This window comes from Anser cygnoides, chromosome 23 (assembly GCF_040182565.1).
Source record: "Anser cygnoides isolate HZ-2024a breed goose chromosome 23, Taihu_goose_T2T_genome, whole genome shotgun sequence".
In the NCBI taxonomy this organism is placed as follows: Eukaryota; Metazoa; Chordata; class Aves; order Anseriformes; family Anatidae; genus Anser; species Anser cygnoides.
Window position 1 is genome coordinate 8289005 of NC_089895.1, and position 18235 is coordinate 8307239.

The 18235-nt window shown below is 41.2% G+C and overlaps 1 protein-coding gene across 7 annotated transcripts in view; it reads left to right on the forward strand.

Annotated features, from left to right (window-relative positions):
• Positions 1-18235, forward strand: part of CAMTA1 (calmodulin binding transcription activator 1) — a 376339-nt gene that overhangs the window by 136599 nt on the left and 221505 nt on the right. For all 7 annotated transcript variants that reach the window (XM_066982026.1, XM_066982030.1, XM_066982029.1 and 4 more), the window contains one exon: positions 10221-10356. In XM_066982026.1, coding sequence (XP_066838127.1) covers positions 10221-10356 — 136 coding nt within the window. The remainder of the gene's footprint in view (positions 1-10220; positions 10357-18235) is intronic.

Genomic DNA, 18235 nt, shown 5'->3' on the forward strand with positions numbered 1-18235 from the left:
TTGCGCAGAGGGGTTGTGTGAGCGGCGCGGTGCTGCACAGCAACTGCTGATGACCTCTGCCCGGCACGAGACCCCGGCCGCGTCCCTGCCCTCTGCTCGCCGTGGTGCTGGGCAGCACGCTCGCTGTCCTGCGCTGCCTGCCGAGCTGCAGCCGCCACGCTTTGCACATGGCTGCGGTGTTGCCAGCACATGCCACAAAAGTGCCCAATGCTTTCATAGTCCTTTGTGGCTCGTATTTCAATTCTCCAAATGTATCCTGATCTTACAGAAATGCTTTATTTGGCAGCCTATAAACAGTCCTGTGATTTGATAAAAACGCTACCTTCGTACTGATACGCGCTTGTTCAGTCGTGTTTGGTTGGAGCAGTATGTAATTACTCCAATACTTAATGAACAGCATTAGTTTTATTGATGAACACTGAGGCTACATGCTGGAAAGAGGAGGTAAGGATTAAGTTTTATGGCCTACTGCTGCTATGAAAAGGAGCATCCAGACACCAATTAATGTCCCCTTGATGGGATTAGTCGTTGCATTAATTGCAACTATGGATAAAATTGCTAAGTCTGTCATTTTAGACTTTAACCTCTTAGATATTGCAGATATGAAATAAAGTCACTTTTATTTTAAATGCAAATTATATTTAATGCTGAAGACAAAAAAAATCCAGTGTATTTACATTTTTGTGGGATTTGCATCTCTTCCTACATGGATAAGAAGACCTCTTAAGTCTGTATTTCATGAAGGCAGAGTTCAAAGGTCAGGTAAGTTTCAAACATGTAATTTGGAATTCCTTCACTTGCCACACTAATCACCTCAACTTCAAGTGCAGGCAACAGAAACTGTAAAGGATAGGATGGTGGACTCTCCATGCAAGGTGACATACTGCTGGGTCCTCAGTGGATGCTGTGAAATCTGAACATCTGTATTAAGTTATTGAAACAGGCTTTTCTTTTGCTTGTGGTCCTGCTGATAAAGGCTGAACATAAACTAGGATCTCTTTTCTTGCAAGGTGAGTGTGAGTCATTGCCTTAGGGTAAAAGCCAAGAGTTTTATTTGGGAGGGGAAAGAAATAGATTATAAAAACAGTTCCTGCCTCTGATGTGTGATCTGCCAGTGATACAGCTGTGATGGACATGCTCCCCAAAGTCTAAAAACATTAGTCTGTGTAAATATTGTTTTAAAACTCTGTGTGGAAGAGAGCTATGTCTGAATAAAGCTGTTTCCCTTGGGGTTACTGGAATGAAACATTTGTTGGCCTAACGAAGAAAAAGATGTGCATCTACCGGGGTGTGCTCTGAGCAGGGGCAGGGCTCACTGGTGCACGCTGAGGAGGAGCCGCGTGCCCCCGCGCTTGCTTTGCTGGGGTGGAGGCTGGCTCCCCGATGGCTAGCTTCATCTCCCAGGGTAGCAAGGGCATGCAAAGCCAGTCAGATTTCTTGAACGTGTTTTTGTGTTTTCAAAAGTCACCATATGACTTTGCTATTTCACACAAAGCTATTGAATTAGCAGAATCTTTGTTGGTTTTTTTTTTTTGGAAGACTACCCCATACCCCAAGCTAAGGGATGTTCCTTCCTGTCTGCGAGGAGAAGGGGGGAGAGAGTGAAGCACCATGTGCATCTCCCACAGCAGTGTTTGAGGTAGATACAATGCTAGGTACAGGGGGAAGGGCATGTGTCAGTGTCCCTCAGGTCTCTGGGTAGCACGGTGATGCGTTGCCCTCTATTAGAGGTGTTATGGCTGTGCCTCACCTTTGGGTGACCTCTTCCTTAATGCAGAGAAGATAATCTTTGTGACATCCTAAAACAACACAGATTTTGGGTGTCTGCTTGACCAGCTACAGGCGTGCACTAAAATGCTGCTTTGAGAAATCCTGGTCTGTTGCTGCTAGAGATTCCTCCCTTAGTTTTCAATTTGGACTTTAATCTTCTGATAAGCGATTGGCACCGTGCAGGGGAAATGTCAAGGCAAATGAGTACTTTTAGAGCAGCATTTCTCGGGGGAGAAATAATTTCTGTCATCAGATTTTTTTTTCCCCTGTAAAAACAAGAAGTGAAAGGTGAGGTATTTCTGAAATCTTGATGTCAGTCAGAAGGAATTGCAGCTGACAGTCACCGTGTGTTCCCTCCGAGCCCTGCAAGTAAGAGCTGCGATACAATGGCTTTAAATGCTGCACATAGCACAAAAAATAAATTAATAGATATTTATTTGAAATCCATCATCCAGAATGTTTGATTCTTATCTACAAGATAAAAACATGCCTGCTTGGATTTCTGCATGACACTGCTTTAATGTGAATGGGAGGCATCTGGGAGCACTCGCTCCTGGCATTTCTCTCCATTCACAAATTCACCATCTCTTCTGCATAGGTTTTCATTCCTGACACTGCATGTTCCTTCCCTTCTTCACTTCCAAACAGGAAGCGAGCGGGGAAGTTGTAGGCAATGGGCCTTTGCTGATGGATGAGCTTCAGAAGACTTTGATGCCGTTAGGTATGGTTTGGAATGGACTGAAGGCGATTTCCAGCAAAGTGAAGCAAGTCGGTGACATAAACTAAATAGATGATGCTTTTAAGGAAATTGACTGAGTACCAGATGAGGGAATTAGGGGACTGCATCATTCTTTTCAGATGTTATTATGTACATTCTGTGTTATTTTAAAATGGCCTGTGTTGGCCACACACTATTTTTCTTAGTGTATTCAGAGCAGTATGTGATTTCCCATGAGTATCGTATTCTCAGTCCTCTCTCTTTAGTTTAATTAACTTGAGAAGAATATTTTGGGCTATGGGTTTTTTTCAATCTTGCAGAATATTTCTTGTGACAATAACTCTTTCCTGAACCACCTTCCCCATCCACCTTGTTCCATGCCTGTGCTGCAGCAGTCTTCTCAGCTGAGAGTGAGAAGGGATTCGACAGAGTTTCTCAAGAAGGAATAGAACAGCCCTTTCTGTTCTGCAAGAGGTAGAAACTTTACATGATGTGCAGCATGAGAGTTGTTCTAAGGATAGACATCCAAAGGCAAAAACCTGCAGATCTTTCCTAGTAGTATTAAGTTGTTTTAGGGCTGCCTGCCGAGATCATCTGCCTCTACCTGCCGGTTTGGTCTTGCCTTGCTTTATTGCCGCTGTCACTACTCCTGCTCGGAGGGATGGCACGTAGCGGCAGTACAGTGGCTGCCTGACCGTCTCGTTAGGACCATCCGAGAGAGGATTTCACCAGCTTTGCTGAGACAGCCTTTCACCCCACTTCTGTGGCCTGAAACTCACTGCAGCAATGTTCATCTCACTGTGATGATGCTGTGTAGAAGCATTTTCAGGGCTGGAAAGCTTTGAGTTGCTGATGCCTGCTGGCTTTTTGCTGTGAGAAACTCCAGACTTGATTTGGTATTTTTGCTGTAAAGAACTGACGTGTTTTAAATATCCAAGTTGACAGGCAATTGAAATATAAATATCAGATGATACAGTAAAAAATCAACTTTAGAGACATGGACCTTCTAGAGGAAGGGTTCTTTTTCTGTTGTCCTGGGGGGAAAAAAAGTCTCTTTTAGCTTTACAATATTTACAATTCCCTTTCAGCAACTGGAGCTCTATAGGCAGTAAAACATAGTTTTCATTAAATGATATGTCTGACATTTACCAAATCTTTATGGACAATTTAGAGGGAACTAGTTGCATTGAACAGCCTTATTAACATTGCATTAACATGATTAGGGAACATCTTGGTCACTTAGGCCACAGGGACTTTAATTTATGAACACAGCAGAGAGACAGATATGAAGCATCAGCTGACCAAAATATCTTAACCTTGTTTTCTCTTTTCTCTCTCCTTGTATCTATTTCGTGTTCATGACAAGATGAACTGGTTTAGATTACTATTCAAGTAAATGGCATTATTAAAAGAAACGAACAAACAAAAAATCTGCTCAAAATAGGACTCAGAGCTGTAAGCAGATACGCGCGGGTAGATTCCGGCAGCCTTGGTCCTGTGTATGGAGCCACGGGTGCCAAACCCCAAATGCCGTTTCTGTGAAGTATTCCCTGGAGCAGCCTCGTGCCCCGCACTCGGATGTGCGCACTGTCGCCACCTTCGTGTTGTTATAGGACGTCCCAGGGGCCCTGTGGCCCCAACGGTGCCCACCTGGAGGTGGAGCACCAGCCATCCCATTGGGTCCGTCAGCAACAAGGCGTGATTGTTTGCTTGGAAAATAAGTCCGAAAATGCAATTTAGCATCTCTTCCCTGGCTGCAGCAGGAACAATTTGGGCAAAAATAGCTCTTACGCTGTTGTGCCAATTTATCTGAGAGCCACGGTGGTAAATAACAGGAGGAGAGAGGGAAGCATCTCAAATCTCATCAATACTTAAGACAAAAGGCTTTCTGCTCTGCAATTATTCTTCCTGTCCTTTTCCCTCCTTCCCCCAGGCCACAAACAAGAAGCCTAAAAAGAGATCAGGCAGCTTTTAAATGCCACAGGCTCATAAAAGGAAGGAAATTCAAAGTTGTAGCTGAGACTTCACTCTCCACATGCTCTGTGCTATTTCGGTCTGTAAGCAAGTACACTATCCTGCAAGCTCCACACAGTGGGACCAGAAATAATTACACCGTCTCTGCAAAAAGCCTGGCTGCCCTTGTTTCTGGGCTCAGGGATTCACTCTTGTTTTCTTTCCTGCGCAGCTTTCTGGAAGACAGAAAGTGCTGCATCTGCCTTCGTTAGCGCCCAGCTGCTGCGCGGACGGCAGGTCTCAGGGTGCTGTGGGGGCTTTGTGAATGTGAGGACGGGGCATGCGTTGCTGCTCGCTGAGCAGTTGCGGTGGTGGCCGTTGCGAAGGTTTCCTTGTTGGTGTTCCCCAGCCTCTCTGTAGGACAGTAATTTACAGTATGAGCAAGCAAGGCAAAGTGCTCGTCTCCTTCTTTGCTGGGGCTGAGCTGTGTGTTAGGATTGCTCCGCTCACCTGTTTCCAGTCCCTTCGTTCCTTTGATTTGCTGCCTGTTTTGTAACGGCAACAAACCTTCTTGCGTCATTGAAAACAAATATATTCTGAGTGGAGGGAAAAATGCTATTGACCTTTCCACATTATGCTGGAAAAGCACCTCGAGGGAATAAGTGAAGTAACGTGGTGTTTGACGTATGACAAATATAGGTGATCTCACCTGCTGTGAGATTGTGCTGCTGTGTCATGGCCACAAGTTTTTTGTCACGTGCAATGCAAAACTTGCAAAACTGGGCTGTGCCATGGTCATCCCCAGCTCTGGGGACAAGGAAGGGGTGGCACAGGCTGGCCACTCCAGCAGCTCCAGTGTTTAACACTGCTGGGGGAACATGCTTCTCACTGGTTTAGATTATTCCTGCTTGCTTTCTGCCGTACAATAATATTAAAATACTATTTTATTATTTTCAATTTAGTCTTACATTAATGAAAAGAGCACTCTGTAGCTGCAAACTAGTAGCTAATCAAATAAAGTAAATTGCTGTTAATGTGTCAGTACTTCATATTATTGCTGTGGTTCCAGGTGGAGTTTAATACGAAGGAAAACAATTGCTTTTTGTAACTGATGCCATGCAGACAACTCTACCTTACTTTAGTTGCAGGCTTCTTAAAACACAATTGGAGTAGACTGGTAAGGAATTACAGTCCCAGGATAGTTGGCGCTCAGGTTTACAGCTTCTTCCCCCTCTTATGGAAAGGTGTGAATGAAATCTCTGAAGTTACGTGTGCCAGCAAAACCTTCAGAGGAGATCTGGATTTCAAGCCATACTCGTTGTGTGTCCTAGAAATAGCTATCAGATCTCGATCGAGTCCTGCTGCAACCGTCAATTTATTGCTCTTGGCTGTGTTTGTGCAAGAGAGATAAGCACAGGAGATCTTCCCTCTCTATTTTTTTCTTACAGCAAGAGAAATATAGTAGCAATGTATATCAGGTTAAAATTGCCTCTCATTTTATGAAGATATCTTTAAAAACCAGCTGTTTTCTATGAGCATTAAACCAACTTGATACACTGCTATCAGAATCGACAACTGCTCCAGAGATTTTAAAGAGATTTTGTTTCACCGTGTTTTATTTTATTTCATATAAATCTTGTTAACTGTTTTCCAGTGACCTCTTACTGCTTTCTTTTTTATCACAGAAATAAAACAACAAAAAACTTATTTCAGCCTTGCAAAATCACAGCAAGGTTGCATAGCTCAGCTTTATGGTCTGTTCAGCTACTCGCTCTGTTGTGGCACTGAACACAAAATTAGGAGCATTTTACTCGCACATTAAAATTTTTCAAGTCCTCCAAGCGGGCATGTAGAACTTGTCATACTTAATCAATATCCTTGATGTCGTCTTTGCAACCTTGCAAAGCAGCTAGAAAAAAAATCAACACAATAACGATTTACCGTGTCATTAGTCCAGCATATCAAATCAGCATGCTCAAAGGAGAAATCAAAGCCTTAATGATGATAGCGCTGCATATAATCTGAGAAAGTGCATAGCGGCCGAATGGAGGAGCGTGTTACCTCCACGGCCAGGCCGCTGGAGCTGCGTGGGGCTGAGGAGGCCACGGGCACGGCCCCGTGCAGCGCCCGCACCTTCCTGGGGAAGGCCGCACATGCAGGGGCTGGAAGACACGAAGCTCCTCTGAAATCACCTGAGCACTCGTTGTTAGCAGGGTACAAGCAGCTGGTGGTGCTGCTATAGCATGCCTGCAGTGCCAGACTCTTTCTAGTGTACACTTTCTGAAAATGCCTGTGCTATGAGTGCCGCGACTGGAGAGGAGGTAAGTTCGTGCACCCAAGTGCTGATTAGGCCTGCCACAATGCTGGTATTTTCATTACTTACCCTAAGAATGCAGGTAACTTGTAAGCCATGGCATGTTTCTGACACTATGACAAATGGAAATCTTCGATGTTTTGGAGAGTTTGAGCCGACATGTGAAATGACTGGAATTTTTTAGAATAAACACAGCAACAAGATATGTAATATCTCTACTGAATTAATCCCACACTATCTACACCACTGTGTCACATAAACTCTGGAGTTTCAATAACACCGAGGTGTTTATTTTCAGGGTGATGCAGAGGAGAGGAGAACAACAGCAGCCTCAAGAAGTCCTTAGTGCTGCTCTGCTCAAAGTGGCTAGGAGGAGGAGTGGGAAAGGTGCTGGTTTTCATCTGGTCGGTTACACGTGAGGCGTAGGGCAGGGGAGGAACATGAAGGAACTGCGACAGATGCAGCAACCAGAGCGTGAGTGTGTAGGTCTCCTGGCAGTGCTGCCACTGCGTGGGAGGCTTAGGCTCCACACAGACCCGAATCCCTGTCAGCCCTCAGCGTGCTGTGTCTGAGAAGGGAGTGCAAACACCGGCTCACGCCATTTCGCCTGCCTGAGACCCAGGGCAAGTTCCTGGAGAGAGTATTGCAGGCCTAGAAGCAGGGCTGGGAGGCTGGAAGACTTGACAAATGGTCCAAGACCTCAGGTGAAAAGAAGATGAGATACCAGATGATGGCATTAATTGCAGCATCTGATCTCCCCAGAGAGAGACAACTCTGGAAGGGGCGGGGAGGTGCCGATGTTGCTGGTCCTGGATAGCGCTTGGGTTTTTGGTCACAGATAGAAACATTTGCATGTGTGTGGAAAAAATCTACTATTTCTGTGGTGATGTCACATCTCACTTGTCTGTGAATGTAGCCATGCCGGAAGGTGCGGAATCTGAAGTGCTTTTTGATTTTGTGTATTTATTTATTTTGTAAGTTCTGCCTGTTTCACAGGCTGCTTCTCTGAGGTGCTTCATTGAAGTGGATGGTTTGGGTTGATTTTGACTGCTTCGTGCATTGCTTTATTTTGCAAATCAACTGATACAAAAACCTCCACTTTCCACTGCTAACCGTGGTTGTCTGGCTAGCTGAACACACAGACTGTTATTATACAGGTTGTATTTGAAATGAAATACTGTATTTTTATTTGCATAGTATGAATGAAGATTTCTACATGATCACAAGCAGCTTTTTTTTGTGAGCTGGATTTCTGGTGTTTGTCCGGTTTCTGATTACATCCCATCTTAATTTGGTGCCTCTCTCATGTGTGAACTAATAGGAATGCAAGTGAGGGACCAGACACGTCCTGGAGCCCTTCTGTGGCACAGCGGTAATGATGCAATAAAGTAAAACACTGTCATTACCGCATTATGAACTTAGCACAGTTCTGCTGCGATAATAAGATAGAAGCATTCCTCGGGAAAGACTTCTTCCCATACTTCACCAAAGCCTCTTGCTAATATTCATGATGTAAATTTTTAATAAAAATGTCTCTCCTTCCACTTCCAAAGAAGGAAATAAATATATAAATGTATATGAATGGGGCTCTGTACAGCATGTGGAAGTAGAAAGTCTGTTTTCATACTAAAAGAGACTTTATGCTATTTCTTGTACACATTTGTTACATTTGTATTTTGGCGTACTGTGCAAGCGCACTCTGGAGGGAAAACACTGGGAGTAAAAGAGGCAGGGCATGCTTTTACGCCTGTGCGAGGACAGGGACTGACATGCAGAGACTGGGGACAGGCATGGCTTTTATGGCAGTTCCCGTGATTGCCGGTGGTATTTGTTTTGACAAAGGAGGGGTATTGGTTGATCCTAGGTAATTTCAGCTTGCCTATGGTGGTAGAAAACTGTAATTTCCTCAGTAGTAAGTTGGCTTTATGCACTTAATAGAACATTGGTGTGAGTTACTCTATAATTAACAGCATTTATATCAGTGTTACTGCCCTATTGTTGTGTGATAAACATTGGTGAAGGCAGTTGTCTTCAAATGGAGTATTTTGTTAGTAGCCTTTGAGAGAGAAAAATGGAGGGAGAGTACCTGCGGAAGACTGGTGCTTATACCAGAGCGCCTGGAGTGTTTGAAACAGAAGTGGGAAGGGAAAAAAGATACCTTTCCAGCTGGTCCAGGCACTATTTTTTACACCTTTGGCATGCCTTTGAAATCACAAGCCAATAATTAATGAACAGACACTACTTAATTTGGCTTATTTATTTAAAGAGCTTAGTTGTGTTGGCTGGAAGCTAGACTGAAACTCACAGCTGGCCTTAAAAATATTCAGCAGCTTTTAACAATTCCAGAGAACACTTTGCCCTGTCTGAAAACACCTTGCTGATAAAGTTCAAAAAGTTGACATGCACAAGAAGTGCAAAGTGTGTACTGTTTGGGGGTTTCCTCTCTTTTTCTGGGAAGGCTTCTCTCTGTTAACTTGTTTTGTTTCTGTAGGCTCAGGAGTTTTACTTTATCAAATGTCTCCAGCCAAATCTTTTCTATGAAAGTTGTTTATTGTTTCTGCTTCTAATGTTGTTGTTTTTCTTTCTGTTCTTGGTGTTCTAAAGCCAAATTACTGTGACTAATGTACCACTGTAAATTTTTGCAGCATCTACAGTACTGCTGTCTGCATGTGACGCATGGTGTCCTTTTAGTGATTTTTTTTTTTTAATATTACAGCAGAAATGCCCCTTTTGTGTATTGGCTTAGCATATGGCAAAACATTTCTGTGAAATATAGTAGTACACCAAAAAGATGCTAACTCCTGTATATTGGACAAATGTCAATGTTTCTTTACTGATATTCTAAAGCATCAATGCACTTTCTAAGAGGAAAATATTTCCATACATCTTTGAAGTCAAGATGATACTGAAAAAGGAGAAAGTTATTCCATGTCTAACATTGATCTGAGTATGAACAGTGAAACCAATGTATAAGTTAATGTTTTTCTCTTTACCTCTTTATTTGTTGCATTATTAAGCCAACATCCATATTCTGGTGCTGCATATGAGGCGTTTGTTATCTAATCCTACTGATGGATTAAAAAGGGAGATTGTCCAAACAAAAAAAGTCCTTTTTTTCCTTAGCCATTCTTTCCTTCTAATTTTCAGTGTGTAGTTGAGCCCAAGCATAATATATCTTGTGAAGACACAGACTATTGTACTTTATTTTTTCCTTTTTTTTTTTTATATATATATATATCGATCATTGGCACACTTCATTAGGTACAACGTTCTCAAGTAAAATTTTGCAGATTGTAAAACATAGTTAATCCAGTTTACAGCAACAAAAGGTGGATTTTTTTTATGGTAAATACAGAGTAATGCTTTTCTGTAGAGACTTTCGCTGGTCTGCAGTATGTTGCTTCATAAATTCTCTTAGAAGTGTTTTTTTTCTTTATCTAATTCCTAATTGTTTCTTATTTTCAGACCACAGAATGGTTCTATGATCCTATATAATAGGAAGAAGGTGAAATACAGGAAAGATGGATATTGCTGGAAAAAAAGGAAAGATGGGAAAACCACCAGAGAGGATCACATGAAACTGAAAGTCCAAGGAGTGGAGGTAGGAAAACGGAGGGGCTCTTTTTTGAATGATAGGTGGGCTTAAAAGCAATGGCTCCCCAAATACTTTTAACATGAAGTTGTCTATTCAAAGGGAATTGCATTCTCTGATGGTTGAAGTTCAACTGCAAAGCTTCCACCAGCTTAGTTCTCAAGACAGTAGGACTGTATTCCCTACATTTATACTGAGTTTTGGGTCAAAATCCTAGAAGGGTGTTAAAACATTTAATAGTAGAATTTATCTGTGTTATTGAGAAATAATCTGATTTCATAAAATGAATAGTGAAGTTGAAAGGATATATATTTGTATAAGCTATATTGATTTTTGTAGTTAATAGAACATGAGCATTGCTGTGGATCTGAGGCTGCACCCAGTTATATAGGCATAATACAGAATAATTTGTAGCTTTTAGAGTAATTGGTATTGTTCAAGGACTGGCAAAGTTTGACCTGTTCTCTCAAGCTGTGTCTGATAATGCTACACCTGCACCGTCACCAACCGTAACAGGAGTGTTGCTTGTATCAGTCAGCCTTACCTAGTGTTGAGTTCTGGGTGAATACACAAATATTGGCCTTGATTACACTTAGATCCGAAAAATATGAAACCTCAGACACCTTCGGAAGAAGACTGGCTTCTTCCAAATTTGTTTGTGAGACGTATGGCCTGTAAGACACGTGTGGGACATATGGCCTGCTGCTCCTACTTTCCGTGGCTGTCAAATGCAGCCTCTGCAGAAGCAAACACCCCCCATGGCCCTTTTTTCCGATGTCTGTTCCTCACACCTACTTCTACCATGATGGAAGTTTCGCTAGCTTTCGGCTTGAGCTATGGGTAGGCAAAGCTCTCAGATGTCACCCCTGCAGGCCCATCTTCACATCAGTTCACAAAGAATTAATCTTTCTTGTGTCTGGGTGTTTAGTACCCTACACTTCCCAAAGTGGCTTCAGGATTTGTGCTGTTTTTTGACATCTGTGCTGCGTTACTGAATTAAGTGTGTGGTATTCTGAACAGTCGAGTGCATGGAATACGTTTCATGCTCACGCTTCCTGCTAGGTAATTTGTCATCCTTACATTCTGTCTGTTTTAATGAGGTTTTTGGTTTTAAAATAGTATTAAATGGATTTCATTATATTACACGAGGGAGACATAACTTTGTTCCATAATTTTTACATCCAATAACAATGTTTTATTATGACAAGCCCCCAAAAAAGTCAGCATAATAGAAATCGTGCTTTGTTTTTGTTTAGGGTTTGCAGAGCTGGATTTAATTAACTTCCATGAACTTTAACAATGCAGAATACCAAAACTTGTGCTGCAAAATTTAGCTATAGGACAGTGTCCATTGAGCACAATACATACACATTATTAAATAAATACTTCCTGACTTTTTTTCAAAGATGGAGTGATCAACCGTTAGTGCCTGACTTTTTAAAAGTCTGTGCCTGTCACATTTAACTCAAATAGTCTTTCACTGAATCCAATAATTTCTATTTTATTGAAGTCTATCTTCTAGAAAGTAACAAACCTTAAATTGAGTATATCAAGGGATGGAGAATTCACAGGTCTCCCAGCAGGTAACACAATGACCGTGCATGAATCTGGTTCCTGAGTCTATCCTGTGAATGATTAATGGAATTTTTATTGGGGCCCAAAACTGGTGGAACAAAATTTCTACATAAATCTGTGTATTAAGTAGCACTAAGGGGAGTATCAAAATCAAGACTGATAATCTAAATGTTGAAAAGAAATTAACATTTTTTCCCTCAGGGTATCAGGTCCTCCAAAGGAAGCAATGATTCAAGTAGTAGTGATTTATGTAAGGAAAGACAGGAGAAAATGTAAACTCACATGAACAACCAAATAGAGATTCAGGTCAAGATGAGGAATTTAACTCAAGCATACATTTGAAGCTAGAAGAGTTGTATCCATTGTAGAAATCTCTCTTGTACTTTGAGTATGTCCCCCTTCACTTGTCTTTCAGCTTTCTTGACTTAATTCTAGGTAAAGCCAGACAAAAATGGACACGGTAATAAAAAAACAGTTTGGGTCTAACACAGTTTACTGTGTTCCTATCTTTTCTAAACGCTGTAGGAATTTTCCTGTAGGATGAGCTCAGGCTCGCTCCACCTCACTGCATCATGGGTCATTTTCTTACCAACCTGCTCTAATGTTTTTTTGCTACCTGCTATCTCATTCTGCTGACAGCATTGCATCTAAATAATTACTACAGATCTGAGTTGTGAACCATGTAGAAAAAGGTAATTTTCTTGACCTCTAAGTGTTGCTTGGAAAGAATTACGTATTTTTAACCATCTTAATTAGTACATCAGGACACTCTACAATGCTGCTTCATTGGTAGAGTTATGTTTTTGTTTCTGATGCCATCCTAATTGGAAGTGATGTTCTTTACTTTGACACATAGACAACAGATTTAAAATAATAAAAAAGGCTCTTTTTAAAGTTGGAATGATATTGTTGTTAACCATATTAGGGTTTAACAGGGCATGAAACAACTGTCTGCCTTGTGGCACTGCCAGATCATTTCTGCTATTCTTGCAGCCAGGAGATAAATAGGCATCATAGTCATACTGATGGAAAAATACAAAGATGACAGCCAAGAACACGGATAGTATCCAAATCAAGTTTTGAGAGTTGCATCTAGTAGGTAAGAAGGAGAAACATGTTGGCCCATAAAACTACTGACCAGCCAATTCTGAAACACCATTTGTATTAGTAGATTTTATAATTAATTACTTCCCGAGTTTGATGAATATAATGGCTTATACATCTTTCCAAGTTCTGGATAAGAGGAAGAAAAAAAGAGTATTTTTAAACAAGTTTTCACCAGATACTTGGGGACCTTGGTGTTTATCAGTACCATATAAAAGGATTTGGTGTGCATGGACGATAAAGGTAAAGAAAATCTTGAAAATCTAGAAAGAGGAATAAACTTATCAAGCAGACATTAAGTGATAACTGCTTGAAATGCTTAAGCTATTGCCTTGCTTAGCATCACTATGAATAACTGTTTTGGACATTACTTGGTTAATCTGGTGCACAGTCCTCTTAGAAAACGCTTGATAAAACCAGAAAGAAGTTAATTTGGCCTTTCCCTTAATATACATCTTTGTGCAATTCTTTATGGAATCTATTAAAAATCTCCAGTCCATGATCCTTTTTAAAATTCTAATTAATTAGGATCCCTGGTGATATGTTCCTAATCAATTCACATAATTAAAAATTTTAACTAATAAATAATAGTAAGGAGTGTGTTGAAATAGCTGTAACATAATTCCAGACTGGTACTGCTATGAATTTACAAATGGTTGCTTCAGCTAGTGAATTTGCCTTTTCTTATGCATGAATCTTTCCGGTTGTCTATAAATGGCACATTCACATGAATTCGTTGTAAACTGCTGCTAAAATTAAAATGAGGTTGTATTTTTGTAGTAAATTCCGTCTTGTCCTCTGTGTTTTGAACGGATGGCATGGGTGCTCTTGATCTTTATGCTATATTGAAGATAATTTTATTCCTTCCAAATCCCAGTGCCTAAAGAGATGTTAGAGAAAATGGTTTTCTTAGACTTCAGGCAAACCACTCACCAGCTGAGTTGCTGTCTGAGCATGAACAGTGTTATCTGTGATGCAATTTTGCCAAACAACTGGTATGAATCCAGTGCTCTACAAAAAAATCAATGGTTGTAGCAGCAGCAGCATTCGTAAGTGCACATCCTCTCGTTTCCATACTCGTGTGGCAGAGGGAACAGTGCTATCAGCTGAACAATGAGGGCCACCTGCAGCAGTCCCAGCTCATCAGTGAGACTGGTTCATCGGTTTTGATTTAGTCTGACACCACTAATTTAAGACTGGAGAGATCAGAGAGCAAGATGAATGTGCTAAACTCATATATTTGAAATACCATTTTCTCTCATATATAGATGTATGTTATCTCAGTACAATATGATAATCTTTGTGAATTCCTTAAAAAAAAAAAAAAAAGGTATAACTTGATTTAAATCTTATTAAGAGAGAAACTCCCTTGTGGAGATGGAGATGCAGAATATCAATTTCGCATGCAGGACTTGTATTTAATTATTATCATAACAGTCCCTTAACACTATTACAGATTAGTCCACAAGGACATGAATGGAAATTTTAGATTATTCAATTACTACATAAACCCTGGAACATAACCGTCAAAACTTTACAAAAGGTTTCTTTAGCATTTGGGTCTCAAAATGCAATGTACCTAAACTCGATATTACACAGGCTGTATAACCTTGGTGATGATAGCATAATTTACAGCTTCTGAGCTGAGAATGCATGTTAAGATGACTTTTTCTTTTAGTAAATGACCAAATGGGCTTTTCTGTATTATGTAAAATAACCCATAATTGAACATTAAACCACAAAATGTTTTTATATCTTTCAATTCCTTGTTATTGTCAGTGAAATTTACTTGTAAGTTATTACTGGAGGGTGAAAGCAACTTCTGAGATCACACGTTCAAGCAGCACTAATCTTGAAAACTATTCCTAGGACAGTCTGATCCAATTCACTTCAATTTACATGGGCTTTACTCACCCTCAGAGGTGAGCTGTGTAGTTTGCAAACTAATTAGGATTACATTGTTCAGTCAGGCTGCTTAATGCATTCCAGAAAAATACTGCAGAATGGCTTTGGAGAAGAAATTAGAGTTTAATGTGAAAGGCTTTCTGAAAATATTACACAGATATGTGCATACATTAACACAAACAAGCACAGCCCCGAAATCAAAAGAGAAAAACTGCTTGGGAATAGTGACAGTTTTTAGACAAATCTATTCTTTATCATTGCTATTAAGATTTTTTTTTCTTAGATGACTTTAAGTATTTAAAATCATCTGCCGGATGATTCTAAGCAGAATCTTCGTTAATCTCCCATAATTCATTAGAGGGCACAGAGCATAAGAATATATCCCCAGCTACGGTTTGGGTCTTGCGTCTCTGATTTCCAACTTGTTAACATAATTCATGGCTCAACTCGACTCTCAGAACTTCTGCTAGGAAAACACTTTCTCCCCATGTAAGGGGCCTCTGAGCAGAGACAACATCAGTGCAGGTGTGCTTGCTTTGGGGTTGACCAAGACACGTGTAGTGCAAGGCGAGTGCTTTGTGCTGGACTACAGCCTGGTAAATCAAACTGCAGTAGGGGTGCTGCTGTTGCTCTTCCCCACATGCCAGACACAACTGGTGCCCTGTCCTGATCTGCCATGTGTGCTCTGCTGTCTCCTCCACCTTCCCTCATGCTGAAGGGCTCCAGGGGACGGATGGGTCAGCAGAACTTCTGGTCTCCCTTGCTAGGCATGTTGGGACTGCCTGCAACCTTCCTCACCTAATAGCTTTAGCATCATCAGACATCAGCTCCCCGTTCTGGTTAACTAACATTTGCTCCATAATCTCTTGTTTGTGCATAAACTACCGTTAAGGTCATTCTGGCATCTTAATGATTCATGCATCTGGGTAGTGCTGGGGAAATCAAGGAGTTGGTTTACAGTTTCTGAAGGGGAATATGTATTATCATTAAATCAGAATGAGTCACCTGAGAACCTCTTCTGAAGGGAACGTACATATCAATAATTTGTTTTCTGTATTGGGATCCTAATGTATGCACTTAAAGTAACGTAAATTCACAGCAAATGTTTGTGGGTTTTGGCATCTTCTAGCACCCTATATGTGTTGAACAGCTTTTATTCTGCAACAAACCTGTAACATACCTAATCTTTTAATTGCTTTAGCTTATTTTATGGTTTATAACTTTAATCAATAAAAGCTTTCTCAATATCTCGCTGTTTCGGGACTGAAGATTCTGCTGAGATGAGGGTGATCGGCTTGTGTCTATGTATTTTTTTGAGTGGGACTATTGACAGGATTTATTGTTGTCGTCTCACATAGAACCTGTGATGGTTATTAAGTCTTTTAAGACTCCTCTGGGAAAGAAACCCAAAAGAGTTGTATGTGACTATTCTTGTTTTTTTTTATTATTATTATTATTTGGGCAGATTGTTGTGGGGATGTGCTGACGACAAAGATGTATAGAGTCTTCCTTGCTGTGTAGAAATGATGTTTAATTAGTCTAAACCTTGCAGAATGCTTTGCTGTCTTTTTCACACATTTTGTACAGGAGTGCATGCCATTAGGCACAGCTGCACGGTAGGAAGGTCTCCATCTCTGGAAAGCTTGTCAGTACCTACCGTCGCGCTGCTGAGTCTGCCGGTGGTCCCGCGGGCTGCGGCTCAGCGGCGCCTGCGTTGCTCTGACCGTGCGTGGGGAGAGGCCAGGTCCAGGTCTGCGTGGCCGGGGGGCAGCGCTCGGAGCCACCCCAGCGAGGGGGCGAGCCTCCGGGCCCTCGTTGGTGTCCTGGCGGGAAGGCGCGTGCAGGAATTGTTTGCTGATGTTCAGAGACATGTTTTTAAACATTTGGCTTTACCTGCTGCATGGACTAACCCATGCCAAGCCCCTGCTGTATTGCTGTTTAATGTTCTAAGAAAATTTGTCTTTGGGTGAGAACTTTAAGAATTTAAATATCCCAAACGCACTGATCACAAAGCAGGTCGGCAGAGTTATTACTTCTGGGCAGGGTAGTGTGAGGAGAAAATAGATAATGGGTAGCACGAAATGCCAGCAGATTAAGACAGCTGTTCTGCACGTGCTTTTGGTCCAAAAGAATTAACTGTGCATGCGGCGCATGGGAGGAGAAGCGCTCTTCCTCCTGAAGCCCTGGGGATGCTGTCCCTGCGTGCTCTGCAGGGGGGTGCTGCCTTTGTCAGAAAGTGGAAGACGGAGGCTTGGTGTTACTTCTCATTGCTCTAGCACACCACAAAACCATCTTAATCACAGCTCTCTTGAAGCACCTTGAGCCCATGTTTATCGTTACGTTCTGTCTGTGTGCGGTATCTCTATTCAGTCAAAATTCCAAAGCGCTTGATGTGCAGCCGAGGGTAAGGAGCTGCAGGTAAGGACAAGTGTAAGCACATTCTTAAATGCTTTTCCCCGTTCTTAAAGGAAGCATGTGCTTAAGGGCTGTGCTGGGTAAGATGCCTCTCTGTTGGGGAGTGTGTACGTTGTTTCTTGTTTCTTTATGCATGCTTCATAGAAAAGGTTTGCTGTAAGTGATAAATGAATATTTTTGGGAAAATTATTAAATCTCAAGACAATATAATGCAGTTTTTACATCGCATTTTCTTCAGGATAAGTAAATGTTTTCTACCAGGTGAAAGCTTGTTGCACTTATGGATAGTCACTTAGCCTGTACATTTGGCTACTTGGAGGCTTCCAGATGGAGCCACTTGCTAAATGGAGGGAACAGAATGAAAGAAATGAAAATAAATTCACAAAGAGATGAAGAATCTGTTTCTTATAATTCCCTCTGCAAACAGTCTTTCCAATGACATATTGAGAATGGACTGAATTATAACAAAAGCAGAAATCAGAGAGCTGCGAGGTAGAAAGAACAATTGTTACATTTACAACTGATAACGCAAAGCAACAGTTCTTACACTCAATTAGTTCATACATTGTTTTGGACGCAAACCAGATTGTAAAACATGTTTGGTTTTGATTTTATATGATAAAGGAAAAAAGGGTGAAATAGAAGGAGTAAATTGCATTTTCAGGACTTTTGCCCTTTGTATTTCATTCCTTCCACCATTGGCTTTGTATGATTTGAGTGGGATAAGGAATCTTTAATCTTGCTAAATCTGCTTTTAACCTAACTTTCATAATGTGACAGATTGAACTTTCTTTTTTGAAAATAACTTGGTTTGTGGCATGTCATGGTTCTGGCTGGGATAGAGTTAGTGGCAACAACTGAGTTTTATGCATAAATGTTATGAGGCAAA